Raw genomic sequence first — 25,879 nt, forward strand, 5'->3', positions numbered from 1 at the left:
CATGGCTCTGGGTGGGGTGGAATATAAAATGTTGCGATACATGGAGTATCGCATTTGTGTGGGGTGGACTGGTTAGCCCGGATGCTCTTTACCTGTCCGCCATTGTTCATTGGTTTATATGTAACCTTCAGGGCTGCTGACCGAGGGCTGTGTGGTTCTTTGTCGGCCGGCGTGGACACAATGGACGAAATGGCCCTCCTCTCTCTGCGCAGTAAATTTCGATGTTTTTTTTCTATGCGCAACTTAATTCAAATGAGTATTACTGCAGTACTGAGGGAGTGCTTCACTGTCGGAGGTGCTGTCTTATAGATGAGACATTAAACCTGGAAGGGCTGATGGAGCCTCGGTTTAACATCACATCCATAAAATGGCACCTCTGGCAGTGAAGCACTCCTCCTGTACTGCAGTGGAGTGCTAGCCTAGAATATGTACAGAAGTTTTGAACCCACAACCTTCTGGCTCAGAGACAAGAGTGCTACCAGCCTGCAAAGCTGGCACTTGGCATATTTTATAATCTGTTAATATATTATTGTATATTGTGGCTACATAAATTGAAACTTTTTTCTCTGGACCTTTTCTCAACAACAACAGCAACCATGCATTGTTATTGCGCCTTCACTGTAGAAAAATATCACACGCCGATTCACAAGAGGCACACTCAAAAAATGTCACCGGACCAAAGAAGGAGATATCAGGAGCTGGTGACCAAAAGCTCAGTCAAAGAGGTGTAGTTTAAGGAGACTGTGAAGGTGGAGGGGTTTGGGGAGAGAATTCCACAGCGCAGAACCCAGATGGCTGAAGGCTTAGCTGCCAGGGATAGGACAAAGGAAGGGGTTACGCACAAGAAACCAGAGTCCGAAGAATGGAGAGTTCAGCGGAGGAGGTTACAAAGATCATGAGGTGTGAGGCCATGAAGGGATATGAAGGCCAGGATGAAAGTTTTAAATTTGAGGCATTGGGTGACCAACGATGTCAGGGATTGAAGGTCAAGTGAGCTGGTGTGGGGTAGGATGTGGGTAGCAGAGTTTTAGATCATCTGGAATTCATGGAGAATGGGAGCACATTTGGTAAAAAGGTCTGAAGTCATAGGTGGCCAGGGATAAGGGCAGAAACAGATGGTTACACTGGGGTGGAAGTAGATCGCTTTGTGATTGAGTGGCCCTGGGTCGGGAAGTTCAGCCTAGGGTTGAACAGTCTGCTTCAGTTTTAGATTCTTCTCGTGAAAAAGCTGGTCCCTTTCTACAAGGGGAAGTAGTAATGTAAATGTTCACGTTGTTTGTCAAAAATGGCTTCATTGAAAGCAGTAGGTTCCACCTGAAGCAGAAATCATTTGTGATCTGCATCAAATAGTTTTTTCCACCTTTGGGTGTCATCAATACTGCCAAACTTGCAATAATGCACTCTTGTATCTGGCAAACACCTTCTCATTTTCCTTCAGCTTGAGAATTGGTCTGGAAGCCCTGTTGGACTTCTACAAATTCTGAATCAGTGGACAGTGCAGAAAAATGTTAATCTAAGCAGGCAAATGACAATCCGGGTAGTTTCTTCAGCAGCTGAATTGTGTTTTTGTACCAGCTGGATGAAGGAATGCCTTTGGGGTCTGTGGTGCAGGTCCTGCTCCTTGACGGAGAAGTGAAATGTGGTTTGGGGTGGGGATGTAGATGAGCCACTTTTCTGAAACCTTAATTTACACTGCACAACACAGCTGTGCATTTGTAATTTTATTTCTGGACTGTTGCAAATTTGAAGTGCTGAATATACATCAATAATAAAACGGTGCTGAGAATAGCCTGCAGTCCTTCTGCAGAGGGCAGTGGAATTTCCCAGTAACAGAAATTTGTTTTCCTGTACATGAGCAGGGATGCAATTGAAATTTTCACAAGTTGTTGACTAATGCACTTAAAAATGACCAGCGTTGAGAGTTTTGTAGATTGCATTGACACGTGATATTTTCTTGTCCCTGTACATTGACATAAACCAGTCAGTAATGAGTCTGAGCTGAAAATACTGTAAATCTATTATGTAGAATTACAGATCACCCATCTTTTCACTTGATTCCTTTCACTGTGGGTAAATCAATGTAACCGTGCCAGCTGGTTTCCTTCCTGCTGTATTCTCTACTTCGTTCCTTAACACTGACTGCAGCACACAGCTCATTGCGCACACAGTGCCTGGCTCCCGAGCAAACTCAGGCTGAGAGGAAAGCACATTTACTTCATTAATGAACACCATCACGAGCCTGCAGTAGACCGAGTGAGGACAATTTTCTTTTCAGTGAAATATTAACTGAATTTTCAGCTGCAAAAACTGACCAGGCACTATTAAATTTCAATTGGCTGTTGCCTCATCATTTTCTGCCCTGTATTTTTTATTTTCTTCTCTTTTAACAATCACACGCTGTTTTCCTTGGGTCAGATTGAACGTTTCTCACTTCATTGGTATTAGAAGAGAGAAAACACTTTTTCAAAGGTAGACACTTAGTGATTGCATTTTGAGCCAACATGACTGGGGGTTTATCTTCCCCCACCTTGCTTTTAACTTTTTTTTTTATAAGCTAGTTTGGATAATCATCCCTTCAACACCCGTCATGAATTATTCTTGTCACAACATTTTTTTTGTTCCTGGTGTGAGCATAATGTAACGCCCAGAACGTTTGAACTCTCAACAGTGGCTTTTCCCCCTTTTATGTACATGTTTCATGCAGTAAACAAATGTTCGAGGATGAAGATGTAGCAGAGGGAAACCAGGATTTAAGAACATAAGAAATAGGAGCAGGAGTAAGCCATACGGCCCATCGAGCCTGCTCTATGATTCAATAAGATCATGGCTGCACTTTTACATCAACTCGACTTTCCAGCCCGATCCCCGTATCCCTTGAGTTAAGATGGTGCGTGTCATTTCCCTGCTCCATTCCCGTCCCGTGGTGACTTTAGCAACGTTTTCTTTGGGTATCTGAGGCACCTGCCTGAATCGGACGGAAGCCTCGTACAAAGGAAAACATTTACAGGGCTATGGGGAAAGAACAGGAGAGTGAGAGTATTGGATAGCTCTTTCGAAGAGCTGGCACAGGCACAATGGGCCACATGTTGTATCATTCTATGGTTCTATTTATTTTAACTGCCGACTGAACAGGCCACTGCACTTAGCGAAACCTGGTCTGCAGGAAGAAGAGGCAATGTAAGATAAGTGATGAACTTTGCTTTGTGCGGCCAGGAGGAGCAGGAGTGCTCCTTCAGGCCTGTGGAGGAAAACCTGGGCTCCGCTGTTCCAAACTGCTCCCTGCTTTCTCGGGACGAGACCCTGCTGAAACCAGCGGCGTCCTCGCCGTGACGCCCCCAAGTGCTGTCGGACAGCCACCAGGACGCTCAATGTTTAACGGCCCCCAGCCATCTGCCTCTTTGTGCTCATTGCAGGTGGGCAGCTGGCCAGCGGGGTGTGACCCCCCCTACTGATGCTCCTGGGTGAGACAACGACTAAATCGGGAAGTAGCGGTTAGATGACCAAAGCTTTGGATTTGAAAACCTGTTGATGTAGAAGGAAGGGCAGATTGAGGGTGGTAATACATTTTGAGTTCCTGTAAATTTAAGAGTAGGACACAATGAGCTTTAATTTCAATGTCACGAGAATGCTGTGAGGATGAAGAATTTCTAAAATAAGGAATGCTAGGGGGAAAAAGTTGGAAATGATCATTTCACTTTTACATAGAAACATAGAAAATAGGTGCAGGAGTAGGCCATTCGGCTCTTCGAGCCTGCACCACCATTCAATACGATCATGGCTGATCGTTCACCTCAGTACACCTTTCATGCTTTCTCTCCATACCCCTGGATCCCTTTAGCTGTAAGGGCCATATCTAACTCCCTCTTGAATATATCCAAATAACTGGCATCAACAACTGTCTGCGGCAGGGAATTCCACAGGTTAACAACGCTCTGAGTGAAGAAGTTTCTCCTCATCTCGGTCCTAAATGGCTTACCCCTTATCCTTAGACTATGTCCCCTGGTTCTGGACTTCCCCCAACATCGGGAACATTTTTCCAGCATCTAACCTTCCAGTCACGTCAGAATTTTATAAGTTTCTATAAGATCCCCTCTCATCCTTCTAAACTCCAGTGAATACAGGCCCAGTCAATCCAGTCTCTCCTTATATGTCAGTCCTGCCATCCCGGGAATCAGTCTGGTGAACCTTCACTGCACTCCCTCAATAGCAAGAATGTCCTTCCTCAGATTAGGAGACCAAAACTGAACACAATATTCCAGGTGAGGCCTCACCAAGGCCCTATACAAATGCAGTAAGACCTCCCTGCTCCTATACTCAAATCCCCTAGCTATGAAGGCCAACACACCATTTGCCTTCTTCACCGCCTGCTGTACCTGCATGCCAGCTTTCAATGACTGACGTACCATGACACCCAGGTCTCGTTGCACCTCCTAATCTGCCGCCATTCAGATAATCTGCTTTTGTATTTTTGCCACCAAAGTGGATAACCTCACATTTATCCACATTATACTGCATCTGCCATGCATTTTCCCACTCACCTAACCTATCCAAGTCATCCTGCAGCCTCTTAGCGTCCTCCTCACAACTCACACCGCCACCCAGCTTAGTGTCATCTGCAAACTTGGAGATATTACACTCAATTCCTTAATCTAAATTATTAATGTATAGTGTAAATAGCTGGGGTCCCAGCACTGAGCCCTGCGGCACCCCACAAGTCACTGCCTGCCATTCTGAAAAGGACCCGTTTATTCCGACTCTCTGTTTCCCGTCTGTCAACCAGTTCTCTATCCACGTCAGTACATAGCATCAATACCATGTGCTTTGATTTTGCACACCAATCTCTTGTGTGGGACCTTACCAAAAGCCTTTTGAAAGTCCAAATACACCATATCCACTGGTTCTCCCTTGTCCACTCTACTAGTTAAATCCTCAACAAATTCTAGAAGATTTGTCAAGCATGATTTCCCTTTCATAAATCCATGCTGACTTGGACCTATCCTGCACTGCTTTCCAAATGTGCTGCTATTTCATCTTTAATAATTGATTCCAACATTTTCCCCACTACTGATGTCAGGCTAACTGGTCTATAATTACCCGTTTTCTCTCTCCCTCCTTTTTTGAAAAGTGGTGTTACATTAGCTACCATCCAGTCCATAGGAACTGATCCAGAATTGATAGACTGTTGGAAAATGATCACCAATGCATCCACTATTTCTAGGGCTACTTCCTTAAGTACTCTGGGATGCAGACTATCAGGCCCCGGGGATTTATCGGCCTTCAATCCCATCAATTTCCCTAACACAATTTCCTGCCCATTAAGGATATCCTTCACTTCCTCCTTCTCGCAAGACCCTCGGTCCCCTAGTATTTCCGGAAGATTATTTGTGTCTTCCTTCGTGGAGATAGAACCAAAGTATTTGTTCAACTGGTCTACCATTTTTTTGTTCCCCATTATAAATTCCCCTGAATCTGACTGCAAGGAACCTACGTTTGTCTTCACTAATCTTTTTCTCTTCACGTATCTATAGAAGCTTTTGCATTCAGTTTTTATGTTCCCAGCAAGCTTCCTCTCACACTCTATTTTCCCCCTCCTAATTAAACCCTTTGTCCTACTCTGCTGAATTCTAAATTTCTCCCACTCCTCAGGTTTGCTGCTTTCTCTGGTCAATTTATTTGCCTCTTCTTGGATCTAACACGATCCTTAATTTCCCTTGTTAGCCACAGTTGAGCCACCTTCCCCGTTTTATTTTTTACTCGGTACAGAGATGTACAATTGTTGAAGTTCATCCAGGTGATCTTTAAATGTTTGCCATTGCCTATCCGCCGTCAACCCTTTAAGTATCATTTGCCAATCTATTCTAGCCAATTCACGTCTCATACCATCATTAAGTTCAGGACCCTAGTCTCTGAATTAACTGTGTCACTCTCCATCTTAATAAAGAATTCTACCATATTATAGTCACACTTCCCCAAGGGGCCTCGCACAACAAGATTGCTAATTAGTCCTTTCTCATTACACATCACCCAGTCTAGGATGGCCAATCCTCTGGTTGGTTCCTCGACATATTGGTATAGAAAACCATCCGAAATACACCCCATGAAATCCTCCTCCACCGTATTGCTACCAGTTTGGTTAGCCCAATCTATATGTAGATTAAAGTCGCCCATGATAACTGCTGTACCCTTATTGCATGCATCCCTTATTTCTTGTTTGATGCTGTCCCCAACCTCACTACTACTGTTTGGTGGTCTGTACACAACTCCCACTCGCGTTTCTGCCCTTTGGTATTCCGCAGCTCCACCCATACAGATTCCACATCATCCAAGCTAATGTTCTTCCTTACTTTTGCGTTAATTTCCTCTTTAACCAGTAACTCGACCCCACCTCCTTTTCCTTTCTGTCTATCCTTTCTGAATGTTGAATACCCCTGGATGTTGAGTTCCCGGCCTTGGTCACCCGTGATGCCAATGATACTATATTCATTAATTGCTGCCTGTGCAGTTAATTTGTCCACCTTATTACGAATATTCCTCGCATTGAGGCACAGTGCCTTCAGGCTTGTCTTTTTAACACACTTTGCCCTTTTAGAATTTTGCTTTAATGTGGCTCTTTTTGATTTTTGCCTTGGGTTTCTCTGTCCTCCACTTTTACTTTTACTTTTTCAGTTGATTTTGTTGCTGCAGTTGTTGGTATTTATTTCCTTTTACAATGTTGCATCCTGCAGTCTGATCAGAGGGGATTTGGTTGCTGCGGGTTACTTCAGGAAAGCACAGTGATTAGCTGGGCAGTGGGAAATCCATCCGAAGGTCACATTTTTCATGCCAATGCATAGTTGATGTACTGAGTTCGGGGAAATGGGAGACATAGCTTCCTGAATAATAAATGGTATTGTGCAATTAAATGAGAGGTTGTGTGCGTGGGAGTTTTTAATAGAGTTGGAATTGCATAAACAATGTTCAAGTGTTTTAAATCGGCCTAAACGTACTGAGCAAAACAAATACTGGTGTAGCATAAGTCACAATTGCATAGTGCTTCAACTTTAAGAAACAATTACAAGCTCGCTGTGAATTCAGGAGGTGGAGGAGGCTGGGTGGAGAATGTCTGTCTGTGTTATAGTTTAAGATACAGGCCAGAACTTGATTCAGCGTGTGCTGGTGCTGCATAATAGACTTTTAAAAAACCTGTACAAGCAATCTGAGTCTTTACTCTAACAACATCTTTTATTGCTAGATTCATTACTGTTTCCAGTACAAGATGAAATAAATCAGGCAGCAGTTGTAATCCTTGTCTCAGCCCAACAGCTTACCATTCTTTTGGTGCTTGGACTTATCGATGTTTTCTATTGGTTTGACAAGTTTCTCAGGAATAGCATACATCCTCAAGGCTAACCATATTCCTTCCCACTATACACTGTCAAAGCCATGCTTAAAATCTATGAAGTTTTAACAATGGATGTTGTGTTTTATAAACTACTCCAACATCTGTCTTGCATAAGAACATAAGAAATAGGAGCAGGAGTAGGTCATTTTGCCCCTCGAGCCTGCTCCGCCATTCAATAAGATCATAGCTGATCTGATCATGGACTCAGCTTCACTTCCCCGCCCGCTCCCCATAACCCTTTATTCCCTTATCGCTCAAAAATCTGTCTATTTCCAACTTAAATATATTCAATGAAACAGCCTCCACAGCTCTCTGGGGCAGAGAATTCCATAGATTTACAACCTTCTGAGAGAAGAAATTCCTCCTCATCTCAGTTTTAAATGGGCGGCCCATTATTCTGAGACTATGCCCCCTAGTTTTAGTTTCCCCGATGAGTGGAAATATTCTCTCTGCATCCACCTTGTCAAGCCCCCTCATTATCTTATATAGAAACATAGAAAATAGGTGCAGGAGTCGGCCATTCGGCCCTTCAAGCCTGCACCGCCATTCAATGAGTTCATGGCTGAACATGCAACTTCAGTACCCCATTCCTGCTTTCTCGCCATACCCCTTGATCCTCCTCGTAGTAAGGACTACATCTAACTCCTTTTTGAATATATTTAGTGAATTGGCCTCAACAACTTTCTGTGGTAGAGAATTCCACAGGTTCACCACTCTGGGTGAAGAAGTTTCTCCTCATAAGAACATAAGAATTAGGAACAGGAGTAGACCATCTAGCCCCTCGAGCCTGCTCCGCCATTCAACAAGATCATGGCTGATCTGACTGTGGACTCAGCTCCACTTACCCGCCCGCTCCCCGTAACCCTTAATTCCCTTATTGGTTAAAAATCTATCTATCTGTGATTTGAATACATTCAATGAGCTAGCCTCAACTGCTTCCTTGGGCAGAGAATTCCACAGATTCACAATCCTCTGGGAGAAGAAATTCCTTTGCAACCCGTTTTTTAATTGGCTCCCTTGTATTTTGAGGCTGTGCCCCCTAGTTCTAGTCTCCCTGACCAGTGGAAACAACCTCTCTGCCTCTATCTTGTCTATCCCTTTCATTATTTTAAATGTTTCGACAAGATCACCCCTCATCCTTCTGGACTCCCAACGAGTAAAGACCCAGTCTACTCAATCTATCATCATAAGGTAATCCCCTCATCTCCAGAATCAGCCTAGTGAACCGTGTCTGTACCCCCTCCAAAGCTAGTATATCCTTCCTTAAGTAAGGTGACCAAAACTGCATGCAGTACTCCAGGTGCAGCCTCACCAATACCCTATACAGTTGCAGCAGGACCTCCCTGCTTTTGTACTCCATCCCTCTCGCAATGAAGGCCAACATTCTATTTGCCTTCCGATTACTTGCTGTACCTGCATACTAACTTTTTGTGTTTCATGCACAAGGACCCCCAGGTCCCTCTGTACTGAAGGACTGCAATTTTTCTCCATTTAAATTATAATTTCCTTTTCTATTTTTTTCTGCCAAAGTGGATAACCTCACATTTTTCCGCATAATACTCCATCTGCCAAATTTTTGCCCGCTCACTTAGCTTGTCTATATCCCTTTGGAGATTTTTTGTGTCCTCCTCACAATTTGCTTTCCCACCCATCTTTGTATCATCAGCAAACTTCGCAGCATTACACTCGGTCCCTTCATCCAAGTCATGAATATAGATTGTAAATAGTTGAGGTCCCAGCACCGATCCCTGCGGCACCCCACTAGTTACTGTTTGCCAACCGGAAAATGGCCCATTTATCCTGACTCTGTTTTCTGTTAGTTAGCCAATCCTCTCTCCATGCTAATATATTACCCCCAACCCCGTGAACTTTTTATCTTGTGCAGTAATCTTTTATGTGGCATCTTATCGAATGCCTTCTGAAAATCCAAATACACCACATCCACTGGTTCCCCCTTATCCACCCTGCTCATTACATCCTCAAAGAACTCCAGCAAATTTGTCAAACATGATTTCCCTTTCATAAAACCACAGTGACTCTGTGATTGAATCATGCTTTTCCAAATGTCCTGCTACTGCTTCCTTAATAATGGACTCCAGCATCTTCCCAACAAGAAATGTTAGGCTAACTGGTCGAAACTTTCCTGCTTTCTGTCTGCCTCCTTTTTTTAAATAGTCTTATCACAAACAGTTAATCTATCGTCCTTCGTTCTGGTCTAAATCCAGCTTGTACTTCATGCAGAGCCACTTGTACGGATCTGTTCATTCTCCTTTACAGCCTCCCAGTAAATACTTTTCCAGGGGTACTCTGGAAGCTGACTCCTCGGTAATTGCTGCATTTGCTCCTTTTTCAAGGTTGGTATTATCGTCTTTCCCCAGTCCTCGGGAGCTTGATCATCACGAGATTTGTTAAACAGCCTTTGCATCACTTTCCCAGATGCAATTTCTCAGAAACAATTGGGTGCCACACTGGAGAGACTAGGATCGTTGTGAATTGATGGATTAAAGTAGGTTAAATCTGTCAAAATCTAGCAACAAGTGCCTCGTGCACAAATATCTGGAACTGCAGCCGCACAATTTTGGGCAGAAGACTGGAAAATTCCTGAAGGTGGGAATGTTTTGATGCTGTTCTATGATGGGTGCCGTATTGCCACAACGTTATCATCCCTCTATTAATGAACAAGTATTTTGTAAATACATGGGCCAGGGGCTGGAGTTTGACCTGTGGTCAAGTAAAACTATGGCTGTGTTAACTCTGATGTTACTTGGATTCAACTGAATTTGAACACCTAAGGAAAGTCGACAACAATGAAGGGAAGGTAGAATGTCCCGAGCATTGTAAATTAATGGGAGGCATTAAGCTGCAGCTCAATTTGGAGAATAGCAGGAGTTTACAGTGGTCACTGAATACTGACTGACGGCCATTATGGGGCAAGGGGAGCTGTATGTGGCTAGGATGCTCACCGCCACAGTTGGGATTGTGCTAAAAATAGGAAAAACAAGATTGTAAAAGGCCCTCGGGTTCTGGTTGCCATTGGTTTAACAAGTTGTTCGCCCCCACCCCTTCCTCGCTCACGTGTTGGCATCAATCAGTTTAGTTTGAGATTCTGTTGGCAGGGCCCATTGCAGCTTCAGTGATAGTAATGTAAGCTCCATAGCTGACCAGCGAATCCCAGTTATCTATTCTTCTGTGCTTCAATTGGCTGTAAAGTGCTTTGGGACATCCTGAGGTTGTGAAAGGAGCAATAAAAATGCTTTCTTTCAAAGGCTGGTTGTTTTTTTACATCATTTTTCTGACTGCATCTGGGACTTCTTCCAGTGTGTGTTTTGATCAAAGTATTTGATGCACTGAAATGTTGACCCATAATTGGCCCTTTCCGATGTACTAACTTAGCATTTGTTGTTTCTGCAATAACCCCAGGTACATCTCACTCGAGTTGCATTATTTCGAGTTTATTTTTATTTTTACACTCTGGTCACTCCGACCCTAAACATTTTAACACTGGGTGATTGAGCATTGGCTCATTTGCCCTTTAGTGCTCAGGAGTCTGGGAATTCACTGTCTTTTGACCGGACAACATGCTCATTTTTCAATTTGATTGGAGTTTTGTACTTGTATTTTAGGATGAGCTCTCTGATGCCAGCCAGGCATCCAGCTTGGTACCAACAAAACCCAACACCCCAATGTCAGCTCCGCCAGACCCTGCCATGGGAGATTCAGCATCTCCGAGCAAGGAAATCCTGGAGGCTGAAGGGTTGTCGAAAAACTTGAACCAGGCAAGCAAGAAACCAGACAACAAGAAAAACATTGACGTGCAGGTTCAGCAGGAGACCAGAACTTTAGCAATTGGTAAGTGCCTGAACCTAAAAAAAAACCTTTGTTCAAACAAAATTTTGTTCCAAGGGAATTGAGGAATATTTATAGGTATTCACCAATGTTGATCACCTCTCAGTTTTCCCTCTTCCCTCACTGCCCGCTCCCAGGAAGGGGTTCCAGATTGTCCCGGCTCCAGGTAGAGCTTGCACATCACCTTTCCGATTGGCATCTATCCCACACTTGTCTCGTGGGGAGGGTTGAACCTGAAAAACAGTAAGAGAAGCACTCGCTTTAGAACATGTGCATGTTGAGAGTGTCCACTTCAGCTGGTAGATGTAGCCATCGTGTAGGGGATTGGATCTGCAGGGATATAAATGGGCACCTGGGTGCTACAAAAGCAATGATCCCTCCTTGGAGAAGGATTTGGGAAGGAGGGAGAAGTTTATCAAACCTATAAAAGAACTACTCAAACTGCTATTTAATTTTTTTTTCCTGAAATCCATTTTTCAAATAGTTGTAATATTATTGTGCGAGGGAGCAGAATTAATAGGTTAGTTATATCAATTCGTGCAGCACAGTTCCCTCATGCTGCTGGCTTACATATAGGGTTACATAGGATATGCGGCACAGACGCAGGCAATGCGGCCCAATCAGTCCATGCCGGCATTTATGCTCCACTCGAGTCTCCTCCTGTCTTTCTTCATTTAAATCTATCAGCATAACCTTCTGTTCCCTTCTCCCTCATGTGCTTGTCTAGCCTCCCCTTACATGCATCGATACTATTTACTTCAACCACATTCTCACCACTCTCTGGGTAAAGAAGTTTCTTCTGAATTCCCTATTTTATTTCTTGTTGATTATCTTATATTGATGGCCTCTAGTTATGCTTTTCCCCACAAGTGGAAACACTCTCTCTCGATCTACTCTATCAAAAATATTTTATAATTTTAAAGACCTCAATTAGGTCACCCCTCAGTTTTCTTTTTTCAAGAGAAAAGAGACCCAGCTTATTCATCCTTTCCTGATAGGTATACCCTCGCATTTCTGGTATCATCCTTGTAAATCTTCTCTGCACCCTCTCCAGTGCCTTTATATCCTTTTTATAATATGTCGGCCAGAACTGTGCGCAGTATTGTAAGAGTGGTTTAACCAAGGTTCGATACAGGTTTAGCATAACTTTCCTACTTTTCAATTCTATACCTCTAGAAATAAACCTTAGTGCTTGGTTTGCTTTTTTATGGCCTTGCTAACCTGTGTCGCTACGTTTAGTGATTTGTATATTAATACTCTGAGATTCCTTTGTTCCTCTACCCAACCTAGACTCGCACCCTCCAAGTAATAAGTGTTCTTCCTGCCAAAATGTACTGCCTTAAATTAATCAGTTTTGAACTTCATTTGCCAATTATATGCAAGTTTATTAATGTGCTCCTGTAATTTATTGCAGTCCTCCTCAGTATTGACTCCCTCCGCACCACCACCCCCCCCAATTTGGTGTCATCCGCTAATTTGGAAATTGTGTTTTTGATGCCAAAGTCTAAATCGTTAATATAAATTGTGAACAACAGCAGTCCCAGCACTGATCCTTGTGGAACACCACTACCCACCTTCTGCCACTGAATAGCTACCCTAACTCTTAACCGCTCCAAACTCACTGCCTGATTTTAGGAACACTTGCTGTATAAATGAACAAACTCACCTGGAATCACAGAACTAAGGCATGTCAAAGCCATTCCTAATTCTTCCTTCCAGGTGGTGAGACTCCCACTCCACAAAATAGTCTCTTCCACTTACATGCTGCTCACAAGTAGTGGCCAGTTTAAGTGTTTAACGGGAGACAACGTATCCTCTGCTTGGGGTACATCTAGGTGTGGCTGGTGGAAATAGGAACATGCAGTAAAAATACTGACGTTGCCATGTATACATGTCTTTATTTTCTGCTCTTTGAGATGTGAAGTGCACATGTTAATGTTTGGTATCTGTGGCATGTTCTAACTGCGTTAATGTAATTTCTGTCTTGAACCAGAAATAAACTGTTCCACAAATCATCCGGTGATCAATGGCCAGCAATGTGTAGTTAGGAAAGAATCTGTAGGGGTCTGCTCCTATCTACAGGGGGAATATTTCTGCAGGGCTTGAGCTCTTTCAGGAACACACAGTCAGTTTTAATGCAGGCTAGCCGCAGCATGCTGGAGGGTAATGGTGCTGGGCTGGATCGATGGTTCCCCACACAATCAGATCTGCAGTGCAGACATATTAGTGTGAGGAGGCTACTTCCCTCCAAGACAGGTGTGCGTTCAGATTGCATCCTTCACTGAGTCAGCTGCACTGAGTCAGCTGAGCTTAGCTGTGGTGACAGTAGGAGTTCCATGGTTGACCTTGGCACTCCTGTGCGAGGGAGTGGAAACATCAGTCAGTGTTCATATCCCTATTGCTCTCCAGTGATGAGTCGAAGATGACTTGCTTCCATTCTAAAAGTGAGTTCTCAGGTGACTGAAGAGTCCAATGCGGGACCTACAGTCTCTGTCACAGGTGGGGCAGACGGTGGTTGAAGGAAAGGGGGTGGTGGAGAGCCTGGGTTGACGCATGCTCCTTCCGCTGCCTGAGTTGGTTTCTGCACGCTCTCGGCGATGAGACTCGAGGTGCTCAGCGCCCTCCCGGTTGCTGTTCCTCCACTCAGGTCTTGGGCCAGGGATTCCCAGGTGTCGGTGGGGAAGTTGCACTTTATCAAGAGGCTTTGAGGGTGTTCTTGAAGCATTTCTTCTGCCCACCTTTGGCTCGTTTGCCATGACAAAGCTTCAAGTAGAGCGCTTGCTTTGGGAGTCTCGTATCGGGCATGTGGACGAAGTGGCCCGCCCAATGGAGCTGCTTGTCGTGGTCAGTGCTTCGATGCTGGGGATGTTGGCCTGAACGAGAACACTGACTGACGTTGGTGCGTCAGTCCTCCTAATGGATTTTCAGGATCTTGCGGAGGTAGCGCTGATGGTACTTCTCCAGCGTTTCAAGATGTCTGCTGTATATAGTCCAAGTCTCTGAGCCTTATAGGAGGGTGGGTATCACTACTACCCTGTAGACCATAAGCTTGGTGCCAGATTTGAGGTCCTGGTCTTCAAACACTTTTCCTCAGGCGACTGAAGGCTGCGCTGGCGCACTGGAGGCGGTATTGGACCTCATCAATAATGTCTGCCCTTGCTTTTGACAGTAGGCTCCCGAGGTATAGAACGTGGTCTACGTTGTCGAAGGCCTTGCTGTAGATTATGATGACCGGGGGGCAGTGCTATGTGGCGGGGTCAGGTTGGTGGAGGACCTTTGTCATACAGATGTTTAGTCTAAGTCCCATGCTTTCGTATACCTCGGTGAAGGTGTTGACAATGGCTTGGAGTTCGGCCTCAGAGTGTGTGCAGACACAAGTGTCGTCTCTGTACTGTAGTTCAATGACAGAGGATGGGACGGCCTTGGATCTAGCCTGGAGGCGGTGAAGGTTGAACAGATTCCCATCACTTCTATAGTTTAGTTCCACTCCAGCGAGGAGCATGCTGAGGGTGAGATGAAGCATTGCAGCAAGGAAGATCGAGAAGAGCGTTTGTACGATGATGCAGCCTTGCTTGACCCCGGTCCGAACGTAAATTGGGTCTGTGGTGGATCCGTTGGTCAGGATCATGGCTTGCATGGCATTGTGGAGCAGGCAGAGGATGGTGACAAACTGGGCAGCCAAAATAGAGGAGGACGCTCCATAATCCCTCATGGTTGACAGTGTTCGGACGTCTTAAAGTGCTTTACAGTCGATGAAGTACTTTTGAAGTGTAGTCATTGTTGTAATGTGGGAAACGCGGCAGCCAATTCACGAACAGCAAACTCCCACAAACAGCAATGTGATAGTGACCAGATAATCTGTTTTTGTTATGTTGATTTAGGGATAAATATTGGCCAGGACACCGAGGATAATTCCCCTGCTCCTCTTCAAGATAGTGCCATGGGATCTTTTACGTCCACCTGAGAGAGCAGACGGGACCTCGGTTTAAAGTCTCATCTGAAAGATGGTACCTCTAACAATGCAGCACTCCCTCAGCACTGCACTGGAGTGTCAGCCTAGATTTATGTGCTCAAGTTCCTGGAGTGGGACTTGAACACACAACCTTCTGACTCATGAGACGAGTGTGCTACCCACTGAGCCACAGCTGACACTTTACACACCCCTAGTTCAAAGTGCTTTTATGTGGAAACAAGGTTGGGCTTGGCTGTGATTCTGTTGATGGTGAATAACATGCTGCCAGTCACCATTTAGACTGATATATGAAGAGCGCCATTGGGGCAACATACTAACAGATTGTCAGCACAAGTGCAACAGTAGTGCAGCAAGATTGGGTCTTTACGTGCCTGCCTTGGTTCAGTTGTAGCACTCTCGCCTCTGAGTCAGAAGGTTCAAGTCCCATTCCAGAGACTTGAGCACAAAATCCAGGCTAACACTCCAGTGGAGCACTGAGGGAGCGCTGCACGGTTGGATGTACCATCGTTCAGATGAGGCGTTAAACCCCGTCTGCCTTTTCAGGTGGATGGGAAGATTCCATGGCAGCGTTTCATGAGCCAGGGAGTTCGCCCAGGTGTCCTGACCAACATTTGTCCCTTGACCTCAATCAACATCACTAAAACGGGTGATCTAGGATGTAGATAATGAAGAGTCCCCAAATTCTGGCCCTGCACCAATGCCCAAGGCACAGAATGATGAACGCTTTCAATGGGAAAATTCTAGTGGATATATGTGACTGTAGATCATAGCGACTCCTGCAGATGTATTGGGGAGCGGTTGTTATGCGATGTTGCATCTAATGAGGACAGGTTGCTGATTTCTGTGGGAAAAACGGCAACAGGATTTTACTAAAGAAGAGACTGGAGCCTGATGGTGGCTTCATGCACTGGTGCTGCGATCTTGCACCAGGAGCAGTCACACAGCCAAGGGAAATTCTTCCCGAGGCTACTTAACTTCCAACCGTTGTCACGCTCCATCGTTCTCCGCAATAGCGGAAAGACCAGTAGCATTCCGAAGGATCGACTGGAGGGGGATTTACGGCACTTTTGTCAGTCGGTATGTGTGAGGTGTCAAGGGTCAAATGAGGGACGTTGCTCCTTTCTGGAGAGCAGTACAATCATTGGCTCGATCTTATTGATATTCAATCTGAATTGGCGGCTGTATTTAACTGGCCGCCACAGACACGATGGGCTGAATGGCCTCCTTCTGTGTTGTATTCTATTCTATGATTCCACTGAATGAACTCCTTACTGGCTGGAGACCTCTTCAGTGCAAATGTTTCCTGTCCTAAAATAGTGAGGAGAGAGGGTTGGAAAAATATATTGACACAGCGGATAGTTGGAGCGTGGATGGCTTTTCTGCAAAGTGGTTGAGGCAAAGACCATTGCATGATATAGGAATATGGGGAGAGCACTGGACAGTGAGATTAGATTTGGAATCCTCCAGCAAAGAACAGCCACAGACACAATGGATCGAATGACATCCTTTTGTGCTGTGAACGTCCATGGCTCTGTGCTTCATTGTATTTGCATTGAATATGCTGAATGGAGTTGAGATCTGTGCTACATGGCGAGGCTCTATAACTAGAGGCAACCAACAAAATGATCAGTCCTGTTTAACATTTTCCCCTACATGTGTCACTTTCCCTTCTGGTGCTGGATTTGTTCCTTCACATCAATGATAGTAAATCTATATTCAATACAATCCGAGCACATTATTGATGTATAATGTAGACTTACGACATGTAATCGTTAATATTGAAGGTATGACTGAAAATGAAGACAAATCAGACATTCAAGCCATCATCGACTCGACGCCCGAATTAGATATGGACCGGGATCTCAGTGGGTACAGAGGAACGAGGTCAGTGTCCATTTTACTGAATGTTATACATGTTAATATATTGCCAGCTAACTGTTGATTTGCCTACCGTGTATTCTGTTGTTCAGCTCAGTGAAAGGACTTTACAGTATACTAGCCTTGAGGGAACAGACAGGCAGCTAATTTATCAGCAAACACTCCTATTTGTATCATTTCAAGCATTATTCTCAATTTCCAATGAATTGTCCAACATTGAGCAGCCCACGCTGATGAATGAGAGCAGAGGCCTTTCTCTCAACCTCCCTACTCGAGGTTACTTTCTGTACTTTCAATCCAGTTCCTTTTGGACATGGCAAAACCACAAATTAATCTGGGACCTTTACTTGGACAGCAAGGGCAACTGGTGTGTGAAAAGTAATTTTAGGATCTGGATATTTGAAAAGTGTTAATGTATGAGAGCCTGGACTTATTCCATTCGAGTAACGTCCATGTTGCACAGTGCTGCTTTTTACACACTTTCACAATTCTGCAGTTGGTACTTATTGATGCTAAATATTCGCGCAGCTTCAAGATTCCAAGAGGTTCAGAAATCTTTGACTGTGATATTTCCAGAGAGCACACAGCACACACAGCTTGTAAGATGGCAGAAGCTTCCAGAAGTCGTCTCCTTGTCAGGTGACCTGGGTTCTTTCTTATAAACTGCACTGGCTGCAGTAGCACAGGAGTCCACAGTGTGGAGCTACAGACATTACACTTCTCCCTCTTTAATAAAGAAGTTATTACAACAAACAATCATACATAACTTGCATGGTTATACATAACAAAATATATGGACTTATTTTGCCATATTTACAAATCAAGCTTAACCACTTGTTTTCTGTTTTGAAGAGAATACCTTCGCTCTCAAACAGAACCTTCCAAACATGGTGGCGAATTTAAACTCCTCCGAGGAATGCTCTTGATTTCCATTTGAACTCTCTCTAACTTCAGACTGTTTGTCTGCCTGACTCAGACTCTAACTTAAATTTTGACTTTCTCTTAGATTTGTTTCCAATACATTGGATGTAGGATATGTTACTGGTGTATCAAAACTATCTAATGAGTCAGAAATGATTGAATCATTCCCACCTTCAACTCCTTCCACGTCTGTAGATAAAATATGATCAATGTGAACAAACCTAACCTATCCATGATCAAACATCTTGACCAAATATCTTCACCACTCTTCCTAGTAACCACTTTAACCATTTATGGTGATTGTTCTTTACTCACACCTTCTGATTTAATTTCACACTTCTCTCTTTTGCTCTACTTCTATCATGATTCTCTTTCTGTCTTAATTGTGTCTCTTCTACGGACTGTGCCAAGTTTGGTTTTAACAACGAGAATTTGGTTCGTGGCTGTCGTTTGAGAAACAACTCTGCTGGTGTTCTACCAGTAGTTGTGTGAGGAGTATTACGATACGTAATTAGGAAATTAGCCAGTTTGTGGTCCAATGAAACCTATCGTTTCTTTGGATTTGGATCCAATATCTGTTTGATGAGGGCATGTTTTACAATTTGTACTGTGCGCTCTGCTGCACCATTTGAAGCAGGGTGGTATGGTAAAACCTTGGTATGTTTCACACCATTTTTGCTCGTGAACTGTACACATTCTTCTGTACAAAATTGTGGTCCATGATCAGAAACAATTTCTTCTGGGAGGCCAAATGAAGAAAATAAACTTTGTAAAATGTCTGATGTTTTACTTGTTGTTATTTTCCACATTGGAAACACCTCGACCCACTTCGAATGGCTATCAATCACAATGAACAATTGTTGTCCTTCTAGTTCAACAAAATCGATATGTAGCCTTTGCCACACCCTGGGAGGCTATTTCCATGTAATGGTACTGATGGTGGTTGCTTGCTTACCGATTAACATGTCGTACACTGACTGATGATGTACTTTATCTTTATCAAGACATGGCCACGATAAGTAACTGCGTGCAAAACTCTTGGTCAAGCACATTCCCAGGTGCTGGTCATGGAGGTCTCCTAATAATTTGGACCTGAATTTATTTGGTATAACTACTCTTGCACCCCACATGATACAATCTTTATTGACTGATAATTCATTCCTACAAATGAAGAATGGATGAATATCTTTGTCTGTTATCTGGTTTGGTCAGCCATTTGCAATATAATCATACACCTTTGACATAACTGGGTCACGTTTGGTTGCTCTACCAATCTCTTCAGCTGTGACTGGCAATTCATCACTATGAAAAATAGAACACTTCTTCCCTATCGGGTGTAACTTGTGATGGGGAAGGCAATCTAGACATAGCATCAGCATTACTGTGATCAGCTGATCGTCTGTATTCAATATCATATGTACATGCTGACAAAATCAAAGCCCATCTCTGCATTCGGGCTGCAGCTAATGTTGGAACTGGGGACTTTGGATGGAGGGTTGCTGTTAGGGGCTTATGGTCCGTAACGATGGTAAACTTACGACCATACAAGCATTTGTGGAACTTCTTGACCCCAAAAATTAATGTCAAACCTTCCCTTTCGATTTGCGCATAATTACACTCACTGGCACTGAGAGTGCGTGAAGCAAAAGCAATTGGTCTCTCCTCCCCACTACGTAATACATGAGAGATCACTGCCCCATCTCCATAAGGAGAGGCATCACATGCTAGCTTGATCTCCTTAGATACGTCATAGTGAACTAACATGGTGCTCTCTACCAATTTGATTTTACTCTCCTTGAATGCTGTATCGCATTCTTTTGACCACTTCCAATGGACCTGTTTTTTCAATAGGTTCATTCAGTGGATGTAATACTGTAGCCACATTTGGTAGGAACTTCCCATAATAGTTCAAAAGAGCAAAAAATGATCAAACTTCAGTGACTTTGTTGGGAGTGGGTGCATTTCTGATTGCATCCAGCTTTCCCTTGGTTGGATGTAAACCAGTTTTGTCTATTCTGTACCCTAAGTACTCCACTGAGTTTTGAAATGACTCACGCTTGCGAGCAGACACTCGTACTCTGTGCTTCTCTAGCCATTTGAGGACTTCATTCAATCTGTTATTATGAATTTGCCTATTTGTTGCTGAAATTAGTATGTCATCTAAATAACATACTACCCCTTCAATACCTTGCAAAATATGGTTCATCACCCCTTGGAATATGACAGGGACGGAAGACACTCCAAATGGTAGCCAATTAAATTGATATAGGTCTCGATGAGTATTTATAGTCAAGCATAACTTGGACACCTCATCTAGTTCAAGCTGTAAATAGGCATTCGTAAGATCCAACTTTGAGAAGATCTGACCACCTATCAGTGTTGTGAACAAATCTTCTACATTTGGCAATGTATTGGGGACATTATCCTCTGGAACCTGGTTTACGGTTACTTTATAATCGTCACACAATCTTACCTTGCCATCGGACTTAGGTACAACAACAATGGATGTAGTCCAATTACATCGATCTATCTTAGAAATAGTTATCAGTCTCTAGTCTTTTGAGTTCTTGCTCAACTTTCTCGAGTGCATATGGTACGGAACATGGCTTGCAGTAAACCGATCTAGCATCCTTCTTGTACCCTGACATTCGCCTTGAAGCCTTGGATCGGACTGCCTGTTTCGCAGAATACTTTCGGATAATTCTTGATGATATCATCCTTTGACTTAAATCTCGTTTCAACACACAAAATCTCACTCCAATCCAGCTTCAGTGATCCCAACCAATTTCTTCCCAGTAAGGCAGGCTTGTCTCCTGCCACTACTATTAGAGGCAAGCTCTGAAATTGATCCTTGCATTTCACCGGTACGGTGATACAACCTACCACAGGAATGTTCTCTCCCGAGTAGCCTCGCAGCTCTATCTTGGATTTCTCCAGTGGGAAATCACGCAATTTGTCAAGGTATAGCAACTCCGGTACTACACTCACAGATGCACCAGTGTCAATTTCCATGAGTATCTTGATTCCTGCAACCTCAATGTGGATTATGATAGTTTTTGAATCGCTGTCTGTTAACCGCGTGTTCCTGATGACGTTTAGCTCTAACAGCTCCTCGTCCTGTTGTTTTTCTTCCATGCTATGTAGTCGCTGGGGATTTCTACTCATAGCTTTGAAAACTGGTTTACCCTTCAGTCGGCATGCCTTCACAAGATGCCCAGTTTTCCTGCAGAAGAAACACACTGCCTTCACATATGGACAACTTTGATCAACGTGTTGTCCCAGGCACCGATAGCAGGACTTCAATGCTCTGTTACCATTACCAGTTTCTGAGACTTTGGGGCCCAACCGTCTTTTACTTTTAACCTGCAGGCAATTCACCTCGGTTGTCTGATGACTGAAAATAGTTTGAAATTCTCGGGAATATTGGTCGGCCATGCTCATTGACATAGCTGTCTGACAAGCTAAATCGAAAGTCAAGTTCGGCGTTGTCAATAACTTTCTTCTGATCACATAATTTTTCATCCCACAAACAAAGCGCTCACGCAATGCTCGGTCCTGAAAGTCTCCGAAATTACAGTGAATAGATAGCTTTTTTAATGCTGCAATGTACTCACTGATATTTTCTTCGGCCTTCTGATTTCGTATTCCGAAACGATAACTTTCAACAATTTCCAAGGGCACGGGGCTGTAGTGCAATCTATTTCAGAGTTGTGTCCTTAAATTTACTTGTGCCTGACAAGCCTATCAGGGTTTCATACACCTCGGACCCTGCTTCAGTTAAGAAAATAGCCCTTTTTCATTCCAACATCACCCGGTTCTGGTTTTCATTCTCAGGGACTTCCATTATATTATTTGCGGTGAAAAACATTTCTATCCGATCCACATTCGCTCTGAAACGTTCACGGTCGCGTTGAAACTCCCCCAAATGCACTATCACTCCCATAGGCGCGGCCATCTGGACTCCGGCAGTTCAAACAAATGTGCTTGTAATTTATCTCGGATTTGTAGCTGTTAATCAAAACAGAGAAGCTCTCAAAATCTCTGTTGACTGGCTGAATCCTCCACCAACAAAAATTGCAGCTTTGATTTATCCGCTTAATCCCATATTTGTCGCCATTGTGATATTTCCAGAGAGCACACAACACAGCTTGTAAGATGGCAGAATCTTCCAGAAGTCCCCCTTCTCGTCAAGTGACCTGGGTTCTTTATTATAAACCGCACTGGCTGCAGTAACACAGGAGTCCACAGTGTGGAGCTACAGACAATACATTGACAACCGAACCATATCAAATTCCTGCTTTTATTTACTTTTACAGCACACCAACCCAGGGAATAGAAAACAAAGCATTTGATCGGAACACAGAATCTATTTTTGACGAACTGTCCGAATCAGCCTCTGAGCTGATTGGTGACGTGGATGAGGGGGCAAATTTGCTGGGTAAGTGGAAGGTCTGGCAGAGTGGTAAGAGTGCAGCCTTGTTTAAATGTGTGATTGTCCCCACGCAGCACAGCCGCGGAGAAGTAGTCTCTGAGCAGCATGCTGGTGTAGAATGTTTGAGAACATGAGGTCCCTGGCAACGTTCCCTCTAATTTTTTTTACATGCGCTGTCCCTTTAAATTTGCTGCACGCGCAATAACTCCTCCAGTTTGTGAGCGGCCTGCGTGGGACCTCCAGATTGCTGCGCGACCACACAGCTCGGGGGGGACTGGGGAGAGACATTGGTCCCTGGGTATTTGCTGCTCGGTTGCATCTCTCCCACCGAAGGCTGAGTAGCTGCTTCTCCCTTTGGTGGCTGACGATGGGCACTGCAGCACCTAGCTGGCCCACCCCTTTCAAAAAATACATCAGCTCTGCAACTTGGACCAGCAGACTGTTAAGGAGGGACATATTATGTTACCACACACATTCTTTCCTGTTTTGTGTTCAGGTTGGATATGCACATGGATTTTTATTTTTGCCTCAAGAAATCTGTCACACCAAACTTTAATTTAAAAAAAGCATTTTTTGTTCCTCACCCCTTTCAGTTTTGTGACATCGGCTGTAATCTGTGAAGAGGAAGTTAAATTAGTGAATTGGCTGAGACAGCAGTCCTGGCCCAGATTTTTATTTTATGTTCATTTTTATAAAGTTAAATCTGAATTAAAAAAAAAATAAGCATATTTTGGAATTCTCGACATAACTGTTTATCTTGCATTCCCATTTGTTCAGACTGATTTCCTTGACAGCCACAAACAACAATTACTTGTATTTATATTGTGCCTTTAATGTAGTAACTGTCCCAAGGTGCTTCAGAGGAAGTAGGTGAGGTAACCAAAGAAATGAGTGTGTTTCTGAAAATAAGGAGGGGTAGCAAGGTGAATTGGGTTTGGGGAGAGGGTTTCTGAGATTTGGGCCACGACAGCTGAGAGCTGTGCCACGAATTGGTGAGTGGACGGTGGGGATGCACTCGAGGCCAGAGAGACAGAGGGTGCCCGCTGGTATGTGGAGCCCAAGTGCTTGCAGCAGTAAGGTTGGACTGATGGAGGGTGTGGAGTGACTTTTAACAGGGGATGATTTTGAATTCAACTGGTGGACATGGATGGCAGCAGAGTTCTGGGCAAGTTGGAGAGGATGTAAGAAAGGGAAATAATTTCATGGGTAAAAAAGCATTCTAGGAGGTGAACCTAAACAAATGGAAGGAAAGTGTGCTTGTTTCAAATGAACTTGTGTTTAATTCTTGACGCATTATCTATTCTGTATCTTGCTTAATTAGAATTTTTTTTTTCCTAAACCAGTTTTTCGAATGAAAGCTTAATACAGTGAAGCTGGATTTATTTGCATTTTATCGCAAGTGTTAGCCATTGATATTTTTGCAATGTCTGACCCAGAAAGACATTCTCTTGTGCACATAATTATGTTATAGACCAGTGGCTGGCATGGAAAATAGCGCTGCTGTTCAGAATTGTTTGCAACAACTGTTTTGAAAAATAGTTGCTTTTCTTAATTAGAAACATAGAAAATAGGTGCAGGAGCAGGCCATTCGGCCCTTCGAGCCTGCACCACCATTCAATAAGATTCACCTCAGTACCCCTTTCCTGCTTTCCCTCCATACCCCTTGATCCCTTTAGGCATAAGGGCCTTATCTAACTCCCTCTTGAATATATCCAATGAACTGGCATCAACAACTCTCTGCGGCAGGGAATTCCACAGGTTAACAACTTGCTGAGTGAAGAAGTTTCTCCTCATCTCAGTCCTAAATGGTAGCAATGCGGTGGAGGAGGATTTCCTGGAGTATATTAGCAATGGTTTTCTGGACCAATATGTCGAGGAACCAACTATAGGGCTGGCCATCCTAGACTGGGTGATGTGTAAAGAGAAAGGACTAATTAGCAATCTTGTTGTGCGAGGCTCCTTGGGGAAGAGTGACCATAATATGGTAGAATTCTTTATTAAGATGGAGAGTGACACAGTTAATTCAGAAACTAGGGTCCTGAACTTAAGGAAAGGTAACTTCGACGGTATGAGGCGTGAATTGGCTAGAATAGACTGGCAAAGGATACTTAAAGGGTTGACAGTGGATAGGCAATGGCAAACATTTAAAGATCACATGGATGAACTTCAGCAATTGTACATCCCTGTCTGAAGTAAAAATAAAATGGGAAAGGTGGCTCAACCGTGGCTAACAAGTGAAATTAAGGATAGTGTTAAATTCAAGGAAGAGGTATATAAATTGGCCAGAAAAAGCAGCAAACCTGAGAACTTGGAGAATTTTGTAATACAACAGAGGGGAGGACAAAGGGTTTAATTAGGAGGGGGAAAATAGAGTATGAGAGGAAGCTTGCTGGGAACATAAAAACTGACTGCAAAAGCTTCTATAGATATGTGAAAAGAAAAAGATTAGTGAAAACAAACGTAGGTCCCTTGCAGTCGGATTCAGGTGAATTTATAATGGGGAACAAAGAAATGGCAGACCAGTTAAACAAATACTTTGGTTCTATCTTCATGAAGGAAGACACAAATAACCTTCCGGAAATACTAAGGGACCGAGGGTCTAGTGAGAAGGAGGAACTGAAGGAAACCCTTATTAGGCGGGAAATTGTGTTGGGGAAATTGATGGGATTGAAGGCCGGTAAATCCCCGGGGCCTGATAGTCTGCATCCCAGAGTACTTAAGGAAGTAGCCCGAGAAATAGTGGATGCATTGGTGATCATTTTCCAACAGTCTTATCGACTCTGGATCGGTTCCTATGGACTGGAGGGTAGCTAATGTAACACCACTTTTTAAGAAAGGAGGGAGAGAGAAAACGGGTAATTATAGACCGGTTAGCCTGACATCAGTAGTGGGTAAAATGTTGGAATAATTATTAAAGATGAAATAGCAGCACATTTGGAAAGCAGTGACAGGATCGGTCCAAGTCAGCATGGATTTATGAAAGGGAAATCATGCTTGACAAATCTTCTGGAATTTTTTGAGGATGTAACTAATAGAGTGGACAAGGGAGAACCAGTGGATGTGATGTATTTGGACTTTCAAAAGACTTTTGTCAAGGTCCCACACAAGAGATTGATGTGCAAAATGAAAGCACGTGGTATTGGGGGTAATGTACTGACGTGGATAGAGAACTGGTTGGCAGACAGGAAGCATAGAGTCAGGATAAATGGGTCCTTTTCAGAATGGCAGGCAGTGACTAGTGGGGTACCGCAGGGCTCCGTGTTGGGACCCCAACTATTTACAAATATACATTAATGATTTGGATGAGGGAATTGAGTGTAATATCTCCAAGTTTGCAGATGACACTAAGCTGGGTGGCAGTGTGAGATGTGAGGAGGACGATAAAAGGCTGCAGGGTGATTTGGACGGGTTAGGTGAGTGGGCAAACGTGTGGCAGATGCAGTATAAT

General features: G+C 43.7%; 1 protein-coding gene across 4 annotated transcripts in view; it reads left to right on the top strand.

The window, feature by feature from the left end:
• LOC139226871 (C-Jun-amino-terminal kinase-interacting protein 4-like) overlaps nucleotides 1-25,879 on the top strand; it is a 279,135-nt gene that overhangs the window by 181,173 nt on the left and 72,083 nt on the right. For all 4 annotated transcript variants that reach the window (XM_070857971.1, XM_070857972.1, XM_070857973.1 and 1 more), the window contains exons 6-8: nucleotides 11,005-11,230; nucleotides 16,985-17,084; nucleotides 22,316-22,437. In XM_070857971.1, coding sequence (XP_070714072.1) covers nucleotides 11,005-11,230; nucleotides 16,985-17,084; nucleotides 22,316-22,437 — 448 coding nt within the window. The remainder of the gene's footprint in view (nucleotides 1-11,004; nucleotides 11,231-16,984; nucleotides 17,085-22,315; nucleotides 22,438-25,879) is intronic.

This window comes from Pristiophorus japonicus, chromosome 16, assembly GCF_044704955.1.
Source record: "Pristiophorus japonicus isolate sPriJap1 chromosome 16, sPriJap1.hap1, whole genome shotgun sequence".
Classification (NCBI taxonomy): Eukaryota; Metazoa; Chordata; class Chondrichthyes; family Pristiophoridae; genus Pristiophorus; species Pristiophorus japonicus.